The sequence below is a fragment of the Loxodonta africana genome, chromosome 19 (assembly GCF_030014295.1).
Source record: "Loxodonta africana isolate mLoxAfr1 chromosome 19, mLoxAfr1.hap2, whole genome shotgun sequence".
Classification (NCBI taxonomy): Eukaryota; Metazoa; Chordata; class Mammalia; order Proboscidea; family Elephantidae; genus Loxodonta; species Loxodonta africana.
Genome location: NC_087360.1, coordinates 40,167,402 through 40,187,877, shown reverse-complemented (window position 1 = coordinate 40,187,877; position 20,476 = coordinate 40,167,402). Strand labels below are relative to the sequence as shown.

The 20,476-nt window shown below is 38.1% G+C and overlaps 1 protein-coding gene across 6 annotated transcripts in view; it reads left to right on the top strand.

The window, feature by feature from the left end:
- Window positions 1-20,476, top strand: part of MTMR9 (myotubularin related protein 9) — a 131,393-nt gene that overhangs the window by 104,139 nt on the left and 6,778 nt on the right. For 4 of the 6 annotated variants that reach the window (XM_003412449.4, XM_023550962.2, XM_064272621.1 and 1 more), the window contains one exon: window positions 7,372-7,592. In XM_003412449.4, coding sequence (XP_003412497.1) covers window positions 7,372-7,592 — 221 coding nt within the window. Of the gene's footprint in view, window positions 1-7,371; window positions 7,593-8,072; window positions 12,353-20,476 lie in introns of those variants that run through there. The other 2 variants (XM_064272619.1, XM_023550963.2) reach the window with 2 other exon arrangements.

The window sequence follows — 20,476 nt, the reverse complement described above, 5'->3', positions numbered from 1 at the left end:
AATCTCATCTTCTCAATTATCTAAATCAAATATGGGTGAGACTTTAGGCTTATTCCATCCTGGGACAAAATTCCTCTTCATCTGTGAACCTGTGAAATCTAGAATACAAATTAAATTAACTGTTTCCAAAGTATGATGGTGGAATAGGCACAAGGTGACATTTCCATTACAAATGGGAGAAACTGGAGGGAAAGAAGGGATAATGGGCACCAAGCAAGTCCAAAACTCAGCAAAACAAATTACATTAGTTCTCAAGGTTTGAAAATAATCCTCTCCTCTCTGAGACCATCTAGCCAATGGCCCTGCCCTCTAGACTCTGGGTGATGGTGATGCCCTCTGGATTCTGGGTGGACGCCCCACAGCCTTGGGCTTCAGCTCTACCTTCTAGGTCCACTGGGACAGTAACTTTGTTCCCTTGGCTTTGGGTGGCCCCATTCTCCCAGTTCATCTGAGTGACAACCTCACTCCCTTGGCCCAGGGCAGGCTCCATTCATCTACCCCTTGGGCATGGCAGCCTACCTCCTCAGCTTGGGACGGTGGCTTCATCCCCTTGGCACATTTGGCTCATCTTAACAGCAACCCCACACTCCGGAATCGAATTGGCAAAGATCTGACTTTGAAACCTAGGAGACTGTGGCCCCACCCTTTGAGACCCAGGAGACTATGGCTACATCCCTTGAAACTGAGAAGGCCCTGCTTCCCATGCTCCTTCTAACAATTCTGATACCTGAGCTGCTCCAGGGGTGGTCCTTTTCTTTTCATGGAGGACAAGAGATGCAGCTCCTTTGGTCTGTTCCTTGCGTGTAGAATCCCAAGAGGCAGCCAGCGTTCTTTCCTTTTGTTCTCTGTCCTCTTTAGTCTAAGGTGATGAATTTTCTGCTGTGGTAGTTGGCTAGGTCCACCAGTCACAGGCTTAATCTATTTAACAAAAGATTGTGTAGCCACATCCTTGGTGAGCAGTCTAGGACACATGTCCTTAGTCTGTATGACAGAATTTTCTAAATCTTTAAGTTCTGTGTCTATTTTGTGTAGTTCATTTTTAAGACCATCTCTTTTCTCTCACGTTTTACTATTAAGTGGAAAGCAGAAGCCACACAGCCCCTTTAAGATCTTGGTTAGAAATCTCATCAACCAGATATTCAGGTTTGTCACTTACAAACTCTACATTCCACCAAGCATTTGAACCTAATTCAGGCAAGTTCTTTGTCACTGCATAAAAAGCATCGCCCTTCCTCCATTGTCCAATCACATGTTCGTCGTTTTCTTTTCAGGCCTCACCAGGAGCACATTTAATGTCCACATTTCTAGCAACATTCTGTTTCTGGCACCATATGCCCCCATCCCAAGTTTCAGGATCCCATTTCTTACCAATCAGTGCCATCACTTTAACTTCTGACACCATTCGAGGTTAGGAATTCAGCTGACATTGTAATTCAGCAGTTCATACAATAAGACCCTGGGTTTGGTTTTTGGCAATATCAGCCCTGTTACTATAAGAAATAAGACCTTCTTTCAGGGCACAAATGGCAACTTTGGAGTCTTTTATGCAGTGCCAGAGCTCCAATTCTGAAGCCCTGAGCTCATCTCTTTCTTTCACTACTTTGCCTAGTGAAAGTAGGACCAATGAAACAGCTTCCTTTTACTTCCCATTCTGACAAAATTGTAGAAAAGTATCAAACATGATCACCCAGAGCCTTGCTTCTCACCAGTACTTGATCTCTTGGTGCGATATTTTGCATACTAATACTGCCACCTCACGCCATGAATTAACAGAGAGCCCTCTTTACTACTGGAGTCAGAGTCATCAGTGACTTTAAGACTAGTCAGACTTGAGAACCAATTTAGAAAACTCATCCTTACGATTTTGTTTCTCTAGAACCAATCTTAAGTTGGTTCTCTAGAGAAGTAAAACCAGTGAAGCATATGTATGTATATATATAGAGAGAGAGAGAAATTTATCTCAAGGAAATGGCTCACATGATTTTAGGGACTGGCAAGTCCCAAGTGTGTGGGTCAGGTGTCAGGCTGGGGCTTCTCCTGACTCGTGGTTGCAGGGGCTGGTGAACCCAAGCTTGGCAGGTCATATGTCAGGCCTCTGGCTTACAGACTGCCGGGGCTGACAAATCCCAAGGTAGGCAAGCAGTACGGTAGACCACTGGCTCCAGTCCCAAAAACCAGAGGTCAGATGATGACGCTCTGGATGCAGGTTCGAGAGCAAGTGAGTGAGCTTTGTCAGAATGTTCATATATATTGGATGCAGGCCACACCCTGAAGGGAACTCCACTTTCAACTGATTGCTCACATCAGATCACAAAATGGAGGATGACTACATCATTACATAACTGCCAAACTACATCATTACATGACTGCCAAACCACTGAGAATCATGGCCCAGCTGAGTTGACACACAAGCTTAACTATCACATCATCCTTTAAGATCCAGTTAAATATTGCTGCTTTCAGGAAGTCTTCGAGATGTTAGCCTCTTCCACAGATAAAATTGATCCATTTTTTTTGTGTCCTGTTTCCTGAACTAGGTCTAGAAAAGTGAATTATTTGACGTCAGGGAACCATGGCTCATTCATCTGTTTATCCCTAGGATGTGCTGAGTGACTACTACGTTATGATTACATTACGCTAGATGAAATCTTCCAAGTCAGAGATAAACTTCTGAATGTACATGCACCATATAACTTAGTAGATAATTGTGCCTGAAAACAAATGCTTAGGTACGTCTTGAAAGCCAAAGTATCTCAGGAGAACAATCATTTCTGCCCTTTATAGTTTATACTCAAATGTATTATGTGTTAATGTTGCTATGTCTAATGTTAGATTCCTAGGTGGCACAAATGGTTTTTACTTGGCTGCTAACCTAAAGGTTGGTGGTTCAAACCTACCTCAGTGGTACGGTGGAAGAAAGGGCCTGGCAATCTGCTTCTGTTGAGAATACAGCCAAGATGGAGGGATTGGAAATATTATGGACTGCTGGTGGGAATATAAAATGATACAACTACTATGAAAAACGACATGGCACTTCCTGAGAAAGCTAGAAATAGAAATACTATACAATCCAGCAGTCCCACTCAGGAATATATCCTAGAGAAGAGCCGTCACAAGAATAGACATATGCACACCCTTGTTCATTGCAACATTATTTACAGTAGTAAAATGATGGAAATAATGTAAGTGCCTATCAACAGATGAATGGGTAAGCAAGTTACAGTACATACACACAATGGAATACTATGCAATGATAAAGAACAGTGATGAATCTTCAAAACATCTCACAACATGGATCAATCTGGAGGGCTGAGTGAAATAAGTCAGTCACAAAATGGCAAATATTGCAGAAGGCCATTATAAAAACTCAAGAAAAGGTTTACACACAGAAAAAAACAATCTTCATTGGTTACGAGGGAGGGGAGGGGAAATCACTAAATAGATAGTAGAAAAGTGTTAACGTTAGTGAAGGGAAAGACAATAGGCAATATAGGAGAAGTCAGCACACCTTGAGCAAGGCAAAGTCATAGAAGCTTCCTAGACACATCCAAACACCTTAAGGAGGGACCAAGTTATTTGGGCTGAGGACTCAGGACCATGGTCTTGGGGGACATCTAGTTCAGTTGGCATAACATAGTTCATAAAGAAAATGTTCTACATCCTATTTTGGTAAGTAGTGTGTGAGATCTTAAAAGCTTGTGAGCGGCCATATAAGATACATCTGTTGATCCCATCCCATCCAGAGCAAAGAAGAATGAAGAAAACCAAAGATAACAAGGAAAATATTAGTCAAAAGGACTAATGGACCACATGAATCACAGCCTCCACCAGTCTGAGCCCAGAAGAACTAGATGGTGCCCAGCTACCATCACTAATGGCTCTGACAGGGATCACAATAGAGGGTCCCAGATGGAGTGGAACAAAAAAGTAGAGGAGAATTCAGATTCACAAAAAAAGATCAGACTTACTGGTCTGACAGAGACGGGAGGAACTTCCAAGACTATGGCTCCTAGACACCCTGCTAACTCAGAACTGAAGCCACTCCTGAAGTCTACCTTTCAGGCAAAGATTAAACAGGACTTTTAAAGAAACAATAACATACGTGAAGAATGTGCTTTTTAGTTGAATCAAGTATACAAGACTAAATGGGCAACACCTCCCCAAAAACAAAGATGAGAAGGCAGGAAGGGACAGGCAGGCTGGATGAATAGACATGGGGAACCTGGGGTGTAAAGGGAAAAGGAGAGTACTGACACATTGTGGGAATTGCAACCAATGTCGTAGAACAATTTGTGTAAATATTTGAATAAGAAACTAATTTCCGCTGTAAAAAAAAATACAGCCAACAAAACTGCATGGAGCCGTTCTACTCTGTAACACATTGGGTAACCATGAACCGGTATCAACTCAACAGCAACTAACAACAACATCTCTAAATATCTACCCTGCATGACAACTGATCTTTATCTCTGTTTAAGTTAGACTACCCTAAATACACTTTCATTATTTGGTGAAAATCTATTTGGCTACATCCCTCACAGTGCATAATCAATAAACAAATCAATATAATTTGTTTCTGCAGATATTACCATTTTAATGGTACCAAAATTTGATTAGCCACTGGAAAATTTTCATAGGATTATCTTTGTCAGAAAAAGTAGTATGAAGACCCAAAGACAAAGCAGGCCTGTGAAAAACCTGTAAGAATGTGATTTGTGTAAGGTCAGTACTCAAATGCTGTGCAGAAAAGCTGACTGATTTTTCTTATATTTACTTTTGTCAGTAGATGGCAGACTCTTCCAGTTCTTTTTGGGCAAAGAGGGAAACTAAGCACCCTTTATCTCTAAAATGAAAGTTTTCATTCAGGTATCAGTGATGGGATAATATACATACGCCTACAAGGAAGACCAGTTAATATGACTTTTATTCAAATATACGCACCAACCACTAGGGCCAAAGATGAACAAATAGAAGATTTTTATCAGCTGCTGCAGTCTGAAATTGATCGAACATGCAGTCAAGATGCACTGATAATTACTGGTGATTTTAATGTGAAAGTTGGAAACGAAGAAGGATCGGTAGTTGGAAAATATGGCCTTGGTGATAAAAACAATGCTGGAGATCAAATGATAGAATTTTGCAAGGCCAATGACTTCTTCATTGCAAATACCTTCTTTCACCAACATAAACAGTGACTATACACATGGACCTCACCAGATGGAACACAGAGAAATCAAATTGACTACATCTGTGGAAAGAGACGATGGAAAAGCTCAATATCAACAGTCAGAACAAGGCCAGGGGCTGACTGTGGAACAGACCATCAATTGCTCATATACAAGTTCAAGCCGAAACTGAAGAAAATCAGAGCAAGTCCACGAGAGCCAAAATATGACCTTGACTGTATCCCACCTGAATTTAGAGACCATCTGAAGAATAGATTTGATGCATTGAACACTGGTGACCGAAGACCGGATAAGTTGTGGAATGACATCAAGGAGATCATACATGAAGAAAGCAAGAGGTCATTGAAAAGACAGGAAAGAAAGAAAAGACCAAGATGGATGTCAGAGGAGACTCTGAAACTTGCCCTTGAACGTCAAGCAGCTAAAGCAAAAGGAAGAATTGATGAAGTAAAAGAACTGAACAGAGATTTCAAAGGGTGGCTTGAGAAGACAAAGTAAAGTATTATAATGACATGTGCAAAGAGCTGGAGATAGAAAACCAAAAGGGAAGAACACGCTCGGTGTTTCTCAAGCTGAAAGAACTGAAGAAAAATTTCAAGCCTCGAGTTGCAATAGTGAAGGATTCTATGGGGAAAATATTAAATGATGCAGGAAGCATCAAAAGAAGATGGAAGGAATACACAGAGTCATTATACCAAAAAGAATTAGTCGATGTTCAACCATTTCAAGAGGTAGCATATGATCAGGAACTGATGGTACTGAAGGAAGAAGTCCAAGCTGCTCTGATGGCATTGGTGAAAGACAAGGCTCCAGGAATTGATGGAATATCAAATGAGATATTTCAACAAACAGATTCAGTGCTGGAGGTGTTCACTCGTCTATGCCAAGAAATATGGAAAGCAGCTTCCTGGCCAACTGACTGGAAGAGATCTACATTTATGCCTATTCCCAAAAAGGGTGACCCAGCGGAATGTGGAAATTATAGAACAATATTAATATCACACGCAAGCAAAATTTTGCTGAAGATCTTTCAGAAACGGCTGCAGCAGTATATCGACAGGGAACTGCCAGAAATTCAGGCCGGTTTCAGAAGAGGATGTGGAACCAGAGGTATCATTGCTGATGTCAGATGGATCCTGGCTGAAAGCAGAGAATACCAGAAGGATGTTTACCTGTGTTTTATTGACTATGCAAAGGCATTCGACTGTGTGGGTCATAACAAATTATGGATAACATTGCAAAGAATGGGAATTCCAGAACACTTAATTGTGCTCATGAGGAACCTTTGCATAGATCAAGAGGCAGTTGTTTGGACAGAACAAGGGGATACTAATTGGTTTAAGGTCAGGAGAGGTGTGCGCTAGGGTTGTATTCTTTCACCATACCTATTCAATCTGTATGCTGAACAAATAATCTGAGAAGCTGGACTATATGAAGAAGAATGGGGCATCAGGATTGGAGGAAGACTCATTTACAACCTGCGTTATGCAGATGACACAACCTTGCTTGCTGAAAGTCAAAGAGAACTTGAAGCTCTTACTAACGAAGATCAAAGACCACAGCCTTCAGTATGGACTGCACCTCAACATAAAGAAAACAGAAATCCTCACAACTGGACCAGTGAGCAACATCATGATAAATGGAGAAAAGATTGAAGTTGTTAAGGATTTCATTTTACTTGGATCCACAATCAACAGCCATGGAAGCAGCAGTCAAGAAATCAAAAGATGCACCGCATTGGGTGAATCTGCCGCAAAGGACCTCTTGAAAGTGTTGAAGAGCAAAGATGTCACCTTGACAACTAAGGTGCCCCTGACCCAAGCCATGGTATTTTCAATCGCATCATATGCATGTGAAAGCTGGACAATGAATAAGGAATACCGAAGAAGAATTGATGCCTTTGAATTGTGGTGTTGGCGAAGAATATTGAATATACCATGGGCTGCCAGAAGAAGAAATAAATCTGTCTTGGAAGAAATTGGAAATTGCGTGTGTTTCCTTAGTTGCTGAATTCATTTTAAACCAAAAACTTGTTAATCTAAATAGCAGCTATCCTAATTATATGATGCTCCTTTTAGTAAGAGATTGTAACTGTGTGAAAAATATTAATAGAATGTAGTATAATGTGATCTCAATATAGGGCTTTTCTAGGGTATGATTGTCACATTTCTGTCTTTTTTCTTAGGCTGGTCACCCATTCCAACAGCGCTGTGCACAGTCAGCCTACTGTAACAGTAAACAGAAGTGGGAGTCACCTGTATTTCTTCTCTTCTTGGACTGTGTGTGGCAGATCCTTCGTCAGTTTCCTTGTTCTTTTGAATTTAATGAGCATTTTCTCATCGTGCTCTTTGAGCATGTTTATGCTTCACAGTTTGGAACATTTTTGGGCAACAATGAAAGTGAAAGGTGGGTACACAGCTCACATGGGACATTTCCATTTCCATTTTAGTAGTTTTGGTCACTTCCTAAAGGAGACTATGGTTTGGTTCTTCATTACTTTGGTTCTACATTAATGTTATTTATAAGAAGGTAGAGTTTACATTTAAGTGTGAATTAAATTATGTAAAGTATATTGCTATTATCTTGAGTGGGAGTATATTATAGACTTTGTTCTATTAGATTAAAATCAGTCCATATACTAATTAGAAAGCTTTGAGTAAATTGGGCAGCCATTTTAAGTGTAAATTTCCTTATATAGGATCATAGTATCTTATACCTGTAAGAAACCTTAACATATAATCCAACTCTGGCGCCCCTCTCCCTTCAAGTCCAGCTTTATAGATTAGGAATGTGAGATCCAAAGAAAATGAGTACCCCGGGTCACACAGCCAGTTGGTTAACAAAAGTATGGCTAATAGTACAAGTCTTCATACTTCTGCTTTACAGCTTTCTCTGTTACACCATAGAAACTGCCCTAAGATTCAGAGCGACAAACTAACTTCACAACTCAAACACCATCAAGTTTTTAAGTCTATGTAGAAGATTTACATCAGAATGATCTTTAAAGGTGCTTAACTGATAATCTGGTTCAGAATTGGAAAAGGTGCAGCAAGGTTGTATGCTTTCACCTTACTTATTCAGTTTGTATGCTTAACAAATAATCTGAGAAGCACGGTATATGAAGAAAAATGTGGCATCAGGATTGGCGGAAGACTCATTAAGAGCCTGAGATATGCAGATGGCGCAACCTTATTTGTCGAAAATGAAGACAGTTTAAAGCACTTGCTGATGGTCAAAGACTACAGCCTTCACTATGAATTACACATGAATGTGAAGAAAACGAAAATCCTCACAACTGGCAAATAAACAACATCATGATAAATGAAGAAGAAATCGAAGTTGTTAATGATTTCATTCTACTTGGATCAGCAGTCAACATCCATGGAAGCAGCAGTCAAAAAATCAAATGATGTAGTCCATTGGGCAAATTTGCTGCAAAAGATATCTTTAACGTTTTAAAAACAAAAATGAGTTAAGTACACCTGACTCAAACCATGGTCTTTTCAGTTGCCTCGTATGCATGCAAAAGCTAGACAGTGAAAAAGCAAGACAGAACTGTGGTGTTAGCAAAGAATATTGCATATACCATTGACTGCCATAAGAACAAACAAGTTAGTCATAGAAGAAATATGACTAGAATGCTCCCTAGAAGCAAGGATGGTGAGACTTCAGCTTGCTTACTTTGAACATGTCATCAGAAAAGACAAAACACTAGAAAAGGACATCATGATTGATAAAGCTAGAGAGTCAGCGAAAATGAGGGAAATCGTCAATGAAGTGGATTGACACAATAGCCAAAGCAATAAACTCAGACATAACAGTTACGGTGAAGGTGGTACGAGACTGGGCAACAATTCATTCCTTTATACATAAGGTCGCTATGAGTTAGAGCTGACTCTACAGCAGCTAACAACAGTAGCTAATACCCTTCTCATTTTTATAGACTCAATAGTCTTCCTCTGGGTGAGATGCAGGATTTGCCTTGTGGTTGGTTAAACAGTTTTTCACATATGAAATGAGTGGAATTGTTGCATCTTTGCCAGTTTAAAATTCAAGCAGATAAAGCAATACATATTTTTTACTGAATTCCAAAGTTTTCAACATTAGAGCTTTGTTTTCAGAAGTAGGAAAAATATGGAACTGTATAAACACTACAGAAAATTCCCAGTCATCATAGTTTTCTCATTGTGCTTTGGCTATAGCTACTGGAACCACACATTATTTATATGGATCAGTTTGACTAGTAAGGAAATTTGATGAATGCATTTATAATTTATATTTAATCTTTACTCCCGAGGGTATTTGTAATAATATGGAGTTGGGACAGTATTGTTTTTAGGCATGTTTAGGCTGAAATGTCATCTTATATTGACTGTATAAAATTAAACATTTGTAAAAACATTGAAATGGCATGGTGTGGTTTTCCTCTGGACTCTTTATTCATAGTTTAGATTTAAATGAATCTTTGAACATTGTACCACATTTTTTTCAGTTAATGAAATTTATTTTTGGTATCATTTTAAGTTGATTTTCTAGTAATGATTATACTCATGAATATATGTAAGAATTAGTACAAAAGTAATTTTTCTATGAAGGTGGCTGTCAGTACAGGCAGGACCCTGACTTAATAACTTTCATTATATAATCCAACTCTATAAAATACAACCTCAAAGTTAGAGTCTAATATAGGGTTTGATGGAAGTTACAAAAGGTAAAACACTACCTGTAGATTATTTAAGAGTACATGAAATTTCCCAGAAGCTACTAGTTCTTATCCACATGGTGTTTGTGAGAAATACAAAAAACAAAAAATTTTTATTATTTATTGTGCTTCAGGTGAAAATTTATAGAGCAAATTAGTTTCTCATTCAACTATTTATACAGAAATTGTTTTGTGACATTGGTTGAAATCCCCACAACGTTTCAACACTCTCCGCTTCCTAACCTCGGGTTCCCCATTTCCATTTGTCCATTTTTCTCCTGCTCTGTCTGGAACCCTCTGTTGTGATCCCTGTCCGAGACATCAGTAGTGGTAGTTGGGCACCATCTAGTTGTTCTGGGCTCAGGCTGGTGGAGGCTGTGGTACCTGTGATCTATTAGTCCTTTACACAAATATTTTTCTTGTGTTTTTGTTTTTTTTTTTATTCTTTGCTCCCGACGGGATGGGACCAGTAGATGTATCTTAGATGGCCACTTGCAAGCTTTTAAGACCCCAGACGCTATTTACCAAAGTTGGATATAGAACATTTTCTTTATGACCTATGTTATACCAATTGACCTAGATGTCCCCTGCGTGGTCCTCAGCCCTCAGCCCTCAGCTCCAGTAACTCAGCCCCTCAGGGTTTTGGGATGGAAACACAAAATTTTGAAGTTTACTTAAGAGACAACATTTCGAGAAGCATTTTTGTTAGAAACAGTGTACAGTTATTAACAAAATTAACAAAGAATAGTGGCATTCTTCCTTTTGGGCACTGCCATTTTCAACTCTTCCCTCTTTGCAGAGACCCCTTGTACTCAAGGAAATTATCTTTTTTTTTTTTTTTAAATCTATTCTGCCAATTTCTTTTGATTTGTATGTTCTGTTTATACTTAATGTAATTACTAATAAAGGAAGATTTACATCTGTCACTTTTCTATTTTCTTTGTGTCTTGTGTCTTTTTTGTTCCTCTCTTCCTCCTTTATAGCCTGTTTTTTTGTTAAATAGATATTTTCTAGTGTACCATTTTAATTCCATTTTTTCCTTTACTATATTGTTTTGAGTTATTTTCATAGTGGTTGCCCTGGGTATTACAATAGCATCTTAACTTAAAACGATCTAGTTTGGATTAGTACTAACTTAAATTCAGTAGTATACAGAAACTTTGCCTGAATGTAACTCCATTTTCTCCTTCCTCCCTTTGTGCTATTAATGCCATACAAATGACATCTTTATACATTATAAACCAATCAGCAGTTTTCTCATTGTTGGCTTTATACGATTGTTTTTTAAATGAGATAGAAGAAGAAAGAGTTACCAACAAAAATACGTTTTTACTGTCTTTCAGATTTATCTAATTTCTTTTACTAGTGCTCTTTTCAAGTTATTACTTAGTATCCTCTTCATTTCAGCCCGAAGGACTTCCTTTAGTATTTTTTATAGGCCAGGTCTGCTAATGAAAAATTTTCTCAGTTTTTGTTTATTTGGGAATGTCTTAACTTCGCTTTGATTTTTGAATAGTTTTGCTGGGTGTAGAATTCTTTGTGAGCTGTCTTTTTCTTTCAGCACTTTGAATATGTCATCCTCCTGCCTTCTGGCCTCCATGATTTCTGGTGACAAATAAGCTATTATTCTTATTAAAGATTCTTTTTCTGTGATGAATCATTTTTCTCTTGCTGCTTTCAAGATCTTTTTCTTTGCCTTTCAACAGTTTGATTATGATAAATTTAGGTGTGCATTTCTTTGAGTTTATCCTACCTGGAGCTCTTTGAGTTTCTTGAATATGTAGATTAATGTTTTTCATCAAATTTGGGAAGTTTTCGGACATTATTTCTTCAAATTTTTTTTATGTCTCTCTTCTCTCCTTCTGGAACTCCTGTTATGTGTATGTTGCTGTATTTGGTGGTCGCTCACAGGTTTCTGAGACTCTCTTGAGTTTTCTTCCTTTCTGTTCTGCAGACTGGGTAACATCAGTTAACATACCTTCAAGTTCATTGATTCTCCTGCCAGTCCATATCTGCTGTTGAGCCCCTGTAGTGGATTTTCATTTTAGTTAGTATACTTTTTCCAATCCAGAATTTCTATTTTGTTCTTTTTTAAAAATCATTTCTACCTCTTTACTGATATCATTTATTTGGCAAGACATCATTGTGATACTGTACTTTTTTTTGACATGGCTTCTTTAGTTATTTGGATATATTTATAATAGTTGATTTTAAGTCTTTGTCTAGTAAATCCAGTGTATGTCCCACTCAGGAACAGTTTCCATATAAAGAAGAATGCGGCATTAGAATTGGAGGAAGGCTCATTAACGATCTGCGGGATGCAGATAACATAACCTTGCTTGTTGAAAGTGAAGAGGCCTTAGAAGCACTTACTGGTGAAGATCAAATACTACAGCCTTCAGTATAGATTACACCTCAACATAAAAAAAAAAAAAAAAAATTCACACAACTGTACGAATAAGCATCATCATGATAAATGGAGAAAAGATTGAAGTTGTCAAAGATTTCATTTTGCTGGGACCCACAATAATGCCCATGGAAGTAGCAGTCAAGAAATCAAACGACATATTGCATTGGGCAGATCTGCTGCAAAACACCTCTTTAAAGTGTTATAAAGCAGAAATGTCACTTTGAGGACTAAGGTGCACCTGACCCAAGCCATGGTATTTTCAATCATCTCATATGCATGCCAAAGCTGGATAATGAATAAGGAAGACCGAAGAAGAATTGATACCTTTGAATTGTGGTGTTAGTGAAGAATATTGAATATACCATGGACTGTCAGAAGAACAAAACAAATCTGTCTTGGAAGAAGTACAGCCAGAATGTTCCTTAGAAGCAAGGGTGGCAAGACTTCATCTCATGTACTTCCAACATGTTATCAGGAGGGACCAGTCCCTGGAGAAGAACATCATGCTTGGTAAAGTACAGGGCCAGTGAAAAAGAGGAAGACCTGCAACAAGATTGGATTGACACAGTGGCTGCAATAATGGGCTCAAGCATAACAATGATTGTGAGAATGGTGCAGGACCGATTAGTGTTTCATTTTATTGTACATAGGGTCACTATGAGTCAGAACCAACTCCGTGGCACCTAACCACAACAGGGACAGTTACTATTGACTGCTTTTTCCCCTGTGTATGGGCCTTAAATTCCTGTTTGTGTGTCTTGTAATTTTGGGGGGAAAACTAGTGTTTTAGATTGTATATGTGTGTGTATGTGTGTGTGTGTGTATATAGTGGCAATTCTGGAAATTAAATTTCCCCCACCCTCCAAGGGTTTGTGGTTACTGCTGTGTTTCTGTTTTGTTTCTTTTTATTGCTATTTGTTCATTTAGTGATTTTCCTGCCCTAATTGCATAAAAGCTTGTGATCCACATAGTGTGTGGTCAATGAAGTCTCTGCTCAGTTAGCTAGTTTAGTGGTTTGCCAAGGCTGGTCAGAGATTTCCTTAAATGTCTTGAGTCGGTAAATGCCTTGAGCTCTGAGTCAAGAAAAAGAACAACACTCTGCAAACGGGACTTTGCCAGGGAACTGCAAGACACGTCAATTAGTGACAGTGCTGTGGACATGGTGCTTTTGGAGGAACTCTAAACCTGTTCTGCCCCTCTGGTATCAACGATACTGTGATCTGGGAAAGAAGGATAGAAATAGGCCGTGTTAAAATGCTGAAACCCCACTGTTTTTACCAAGGTTTTTTGTTTATTTGTTTTGAATAAATGAATATTCCTCAGATTGTTGCAAGCCTTTGGTTAATTTCCAGAGTTCTGAAAAAGTTATTCTTGACAATTTTTGCCAGTGTTTTTGTTGCTTTTTAGAAGAGCAGATTAATGGAGGTCCTTACTCTGCCACTCCAGAAGTCCTGCTCCTAAATGTAACATTTTAACTATGCTTTGAGGTATTTGAAGTCCATTCCTTTGTCATTGTCATCAGTCTCTTTCTCATTCTTTTCAATGTACTTTAAAGGAAAAAGTTCAAGATCTGAAATTAGAAGATTAGAGTTTGAGTTCTCCACTATGCCACTTACTAGGCATGTGACTTTGGAGATGTAGCTTCTTTGAATCTATTTGTGCTGCAGAAGATGCAAAAATTAATATTGCCCTCACAAGGATGTAGTGAGGATCAAACAACTTGTGAAAATTACTAGCATGAAACCTGTCACTTCACAGGCATTCAAAAATGTTAGTTTAATCATCCATTTCTCCTTAAATCTTCTATCACCAGCCTGGCCACAGTAGTCAAAAATGACCATTGATTGCATTTTGACACAGAGCACAAAAGTACTTTGTCTGGTGCATTCATTCTACTGAATGTGACAGCAAATGAGTGAATACTTTATGCTTGAATCATCTGATGCAAGGAAAAGGAAAGATAATTGAACACTCAAGTAACCGTAACCAGCTGGGAGTCAGCATGTGAAATGAAACTTATTTGCACCCCCTTTCTTGGATGCTAATACCAAGAGATGTTAATAGATATTTCGCCAAGAAGGGATTCTATAGCCAGATGTGTTTTTAAAATTGTGAACTAAACACAGTTTTACCTATCAAAGAAATCTTGCTTTTTAAATTTTTATTAGGATATTAAAGGCTATGTCCAAATAATTACCAGAAAGGTAACCCTATTCCACTATTTCCTAAAGCATGTTCTACTTAACACTGGACCTGTACTTCAGGAGGAGATAGGTACGGAGTGGGGGAGGTAATTCCATAGTCAGGGAAGTTTGGAACATAATATTGTTTCCTCTTAGAGAGTCATAATCCACATAATCATTAAAGGCTTTACGACATCCTTTGATAAAAGCTGTGTTTAATTCAACATTTAAAGAAATATATTTGACTATGGAATTATTTTTTGGTGTGACACCTATGAACATCCCTCAGAACTAGTTTTTAATAAAGGAATTAAAAATAGATTTTATCTCACATGATCGTTCCCACTTGGTAGAGGCTACCTGTAGTGCTGATTGAGAAGTATTCTGAAGCTGTGTCTGTGCTCAACCAGAAGTTTAGTGATTGACTGGCCATAGGCTTGTGGGGCATGGGACTGGAGGAGCAATGGGTGTAATGCTTTCTTCCCCTTGCCATCCCTGGTTCCTGGGAACACAGTAAGGGAAATGGGAAATCGTAGCAATTAAATTCCAGCACTACATAGGTTCCGTGATTATGTGGATTATTTTTATTCCTGGCATAAGAAGAATGTTCATAATTAACCTACATTAAAAACAAAACAAAACCCCGTTGCTGTCAAGTGGACTCCAACTCATAGTGACCTATAGGACAGAGTAGAACTGGCCCATATCGTTTCCAAGGACCACCTGGTGGATTCGAACTGCCGACATTTTGGTTAGCAGCCATAGCTCTTGACCACTATGCCACCAGGGTTTCCCTCACCTGCATTCAGCCTGTAAATTATCAAGTAGTTTCAGAGACAAAGTAGTTTTATACTAAAACTTCCTGAAAATTGTATTATCTTTTTAGCTAATTTAGGGTTTACCACAGATATCTTTTAATTCTTCTTAAAATTAGTTTTTTTCTAAAATGTGTAACTTCACTATCTTTAGCTAATAGTTTATTCCATGATAGGCAGTGTTAGACGTTCAAGCTTATTATGAGCATTATTTACTGTTTAATATACCTTAAGTTACATAATTGTTTTAAATATTTGAGTCTTCGTATTATGTACATGTAATTTTTTTCATTAAATAAAAACTTTTAACTTTGATATTTGACTTAATCTTCATTTTTAAAATAATATGCATAATTTTGTGATTTTATATTCTAGGCCTTAAGAGGCACAAAAATTGGACAGTTTTGTTTTTTCTTTTTTTAGCTATTTTAAATTAAAATAAAATCTCGGATACATTATAGGACTTTAAAAAAATTATTGTGCTTTAAGTCAAAGTTTACAAATCAAGTCAGTCTCTCAGACAAATATTTATATACATCTTGCAATGTATTCCTAGTTCCCTTCACCCTAATGAGACAGCACAACCATTCTCCCCACCCTGTATTCCCTGTGTCCATTCAGCCAGCTTCTGTCCCCCTCTACCTTCTCACCTCTCTCCCAAACAGGAGCTGCCCACATAGTTTCATATGTCTACGTGAGTCAAGAAGCTTATTCTTCATCCATAGCATTTTACGTTTTATAGTCCACTCCAATCACTGTCTGAAGAGTTGGCTTTGGGAATGGTTGTGGTCTTGGGCTAACAGAAGTTCTGGGGACTATGACCTCGGGGGTCCTCCTAGTCTCAGTCAGACCATTTAGTCCGGTCTTTCTACGAGAATTTGCGGTCTGCATCCCACCGCTCTTCTGCTCCAACTGGGGTTGTCTGTAGTGTTCCCTTTGAGGGCAGTCATCATTTGTAGGAGGGCACCATCTAGTTCTTCTGGTCTCAGGCTGATGTAGTCTCTGATTTATGTGGCCCTTTTTGTCTCTTGGGCTCATAATTACCTTGTGTCTTTGGTGTTCTTCATTCTTTTTTGCTTCAGGTAGGTTAAGACCAATTGATGCATTTTAGGTGGCTGCTTGCTAGCATTTAAGACCCTAGATGCCACTCTCCAGAGTGGAATGCAGAACGTTTTCTTAATACATTTTATTGTGCCAATTGACATAGATGTCCCCAGAAACCATGGTCCCTAAACCACCCCCCCTACTACTGTGGCCTTCGAAGCATTCAGTTTATTCAGGAAACTGCTTTTGGTTTAGTCCAGTTTTGCTGACCTCTTCTGTATTGTGATTGTGTTTCCCTTCACCTAAAATAGTTCTCGTCTACTATCTAATTAGTGAATACACCTCCCCTCCCTCCCCTCCCCAGTCTTGTAACCATCAAAGAATATTTTCCTCTCTGTTTAAACTATTTCTTGAGTTCTCTACTAGTGGTCTCATACAATATTTGCCCTTTTGCAACTGACTAATTTCACTCAGCATAATGCCTTCCAGATTCCTCCGTGTTATGAAATGTTTCACAGACTCATCATTGTTCTTTATCAATGCGTAGCATTCCATTGTGTGAGTATACCAAAATATATTCATTCATTGATGGGCACCTCAGTTCCTTCCATCTTTTTGCTATTGTAAATAGTGCTGCAGTGAACATGGGCATGCATATAGATGTTCCTGTAAAGGCTCTTATTTCTCTAGGATATAGTCAAATGAGTGGGGTTGCTGGATCATATGGTAGGTCTATTTCTCGCTATTTAAGGAAGCCCCAAATCAATTTCCAAAGTGGTTGCACCATTTTACATTCCCACCAGCAGTGTATAAATGTTCCCAGTCTCTCCACAGCCTCTCCAACATTTATTATTTTCTGTTTTTTGGATTAATGCCAGCCTTGTTGGAGTGAGATGGAATCTCACTGTAGTTTTGATTTGTATTTCTTTAATGGCTAATGATTATGAGCATTTCCTCATGTATCTGTTAGCTGCCCGAATGTCTTCTTTGGTGAAGTGCCTTGTTTATATCCTTTGCCCATTTTTTAATTGGGTTGTCTTTTTGTAGTTGAGTTTTTGCAGTATCATGTAGATTTTAGAGATCAGGCGCTGATCAGAAATGTCATAGCTAAAACCTTTTTCCTAGTCTGTAGGTAATCTTTTTACTCTTTTGGTGAAGTCTTTGGATGAGCATAGGTGTTTGATTTTTAGGAGCTCCCAGTTATCTAGTTTCTCTTCTGGTGTTTGTGCATTGTGAGTAATGTTTTGTATACTGTGTATGCCATGTATTAGGGCTCCTAGCGTTGCCCGTATTTTTCTTCCATGATCTTTATCGTTTTAGATTTTGTTTTTAGATCTTTGATCCATTTCGAGTTAGCTTTTGTGCCGGGTCTTCTTTCATTTTTTTGCAGGTGGATATCCAGTTATGCCAGCACCATTTGTTAAAGAGCCTGCTTTTCCCCATTTAACTGATTTTAGGCCTTTGTCAAATATCAGCTGCTCATCTGTGGATGGATTTATGTCTGGATTCTCGATTCTGTTCCATTGGTCTGTGTATCTGTTGTGGTACCAGTACCAGGTTGTTTTGACTACTGTGGAGGTATAATAGGTTCTAAAATCAGGTAGAGTGAGGCCTCCCACTTTGTTCTTCTTTTTCAGTAATGCTTTACTTGTCTGGGGCTCCTTTCCCTTTCATATGAAGTTGGTGATTTGTTTCTCCATCTCAATGAAAAATGTCATTGGAAGTTGGATTGGAATTGCATTGTATCTATAGACTGCTTTTGGTAGAATAGACATTTTTACAACATGGTGTCTCCCTATCCATGAGCAAGGTAGGTTTTTCCACTTATGTAGGTCTCTTTTGGTTTCTTGCAGTAGTGTCTTGTAGTTTTCTTTGTACAGGACTTTTACATCTCTGGTAACATTTATTCCTAAGTATTTTATCTTCTTGGGGGCTACTGTAAATGGCATTGACTTGGTGATTACCTTTTTGATGTTCTCTCTGTTGGTGTAGAGGAATCCAACTGATGTTTGTATGTTTATCTTGTATCCTGATAATTTGCTGAACTCTTCCATTAGTTTCAGTAGTTTTCCTGAGGATTCTTGAGGGTTTTCTGTGTATAAGATCATGTCATCTGCAAATAGATATACTTTTATTTCTTCCTTACCAATCTGGATGCCCTTTATTACTTTGTCTAGCCTAATTGCTCTGGCTAGGACCTCCAGCACAATGTTGAATAAGAGTGGTGACACAGGGCATCCTTGTCTGTTTCCCATTCTCAAGGGGAATGCTTTTAGACTCTCTCCATCTAGGATGATGTTGGCTGTTGGCTTTGTTGCTCTTTATTATGTTGAGGATTTTCCTTCTGTTCCTGTTTTCCTGAGAGATTTTATCATGAATGGGTATTGGACTTTGTCAAATGCCTTTTCTGAATCAATTGATAAAAGATCATGTGGTTCTTGTCTTTTATTGTGTTTATATGATGGATTACATTAATTGTTTTTCTAATGTTGAAGTATCTATACATACCGGGTATGAATCCCACTTGGTCATGGTGAATTATTTTTTTGATATGTTGTTGAATTCTATTGGGTATAATTTTGTTGAAGATTTTTGCATCTAAGTTCATGAGGGACATAGGTCTGCAATTGTCTTTTTTTTGTGGTGTTTTTACCTGGTTTTGGTGTCAGGGATATGCTGGCTTCATAGAATGAGTTTGGGAGTTTTCCGTCCTTTTCTATACTCTGATATACCTTTAGTAGTAGTGGTGTTAACTCTTCTTTGAAAGTTTGGTAGAACTCTCCAGTGAAGCCGTCAGGGCAAGGGCAATTTTTTTTGTTGGGAGTTTTTTAATTACCATTTCAATCTCTTCTTTTGTTATAGGTTTATTTAGTTGTTCTACTTTTGTTTGTGTTAGTTTAGGTAGGTAGTGTGTTTCTAGAAAATCATCCATTCTAGGTTTTCAAATTTGTAAGAGTACAATTTTTCATAGTAATCCGATATGATTCTTTTAATTTCAGTTGAGTCTGTTGTGATATCACCCATCTCATTTCTTATTCAGGTTATTTGCTTCCTCTTCTGTTTTTCTTTTGTCAGTTTGGCCAATGGTTTATCAATTTTGTCAGTTTTTTCAAAGAACCAGCTTTTGGTCTTGTTAACTCTTTCAATTGTTTTTCTGTTCTCTATTTCATTTAATTCTGCTCTAATTTTTATAACTTGCTTCTGATGCCTAAGGGTTTGTTTTGTTGCTTTCTTTCTATTCGTTCAAGTTGCAGGGATAATTCTTTGATTTTGGCCCTTCTTTTTGTATGTGTGCATTTATTGATATAAATTGACCTCTGAGCACTGCTTTAGCTGTGTACCAAAGGTTCTGATAGGAAGTGTTTTCATTCTCATTTGATTCTATGCATTTCTTTACTCCATCCTTATGTCTTCTATAACCCAGTCATTTTTGATCAGAGCGTTGTTCAGTTTCCAAGTGTTTGATGTCTTTTCCCTGCTTTTTCTGTTATTGATTTCTACTTTTATGGCCTTATGGCCAGAGATGGTGCTTTCCAATATTTCGATGTTTTGGATTCTGTTAAGACTTGCTTTATGACCTAATATGTGGTCTCTTCTAGAGAATGTTCCATGTGCACTGGAAAAGAAAGTATACTTGGCTGTTGTTGGGTAGAATATTCAGTATATGTCTGTGAGGTCAAGTTGGTTGATTGTGGCATTTAGATCTTCTGTGTTTTTATTGAGCTTCTTTCTGGATGTTCTGTCCTTCACCAAAAGTGGTGTGTTGAAGTCTCCTACTGTTATTGTGGAGCTGTCTATCTCACTTTTCAATGCTATTAGACTTTGTTTTATGTATCTTGCAGCCCTGTTGTTGGATTCATAAATATTTAATATGGTTTTATCCTCCTGGTATATTGTCTCTTTAATGATTATATAGTGTCCTTCCTTATCCTTTGTGGTGGATTTAACTTTAAAGTCTTTTGTTGGGAATTAATATTGCCACTCCTGCACTTTTTTGATTGTTGTTTGCTTGATATATATTTTTTCCTATCCTTTGAGTTTTAGTTTATTGTTTTCTTTGAGTCTTATGTGTGTCTCTTGTAGGCAGCATATAAACAGATCATGTTTTTTTAATCCATTCTGCCACTGTCTGTCTC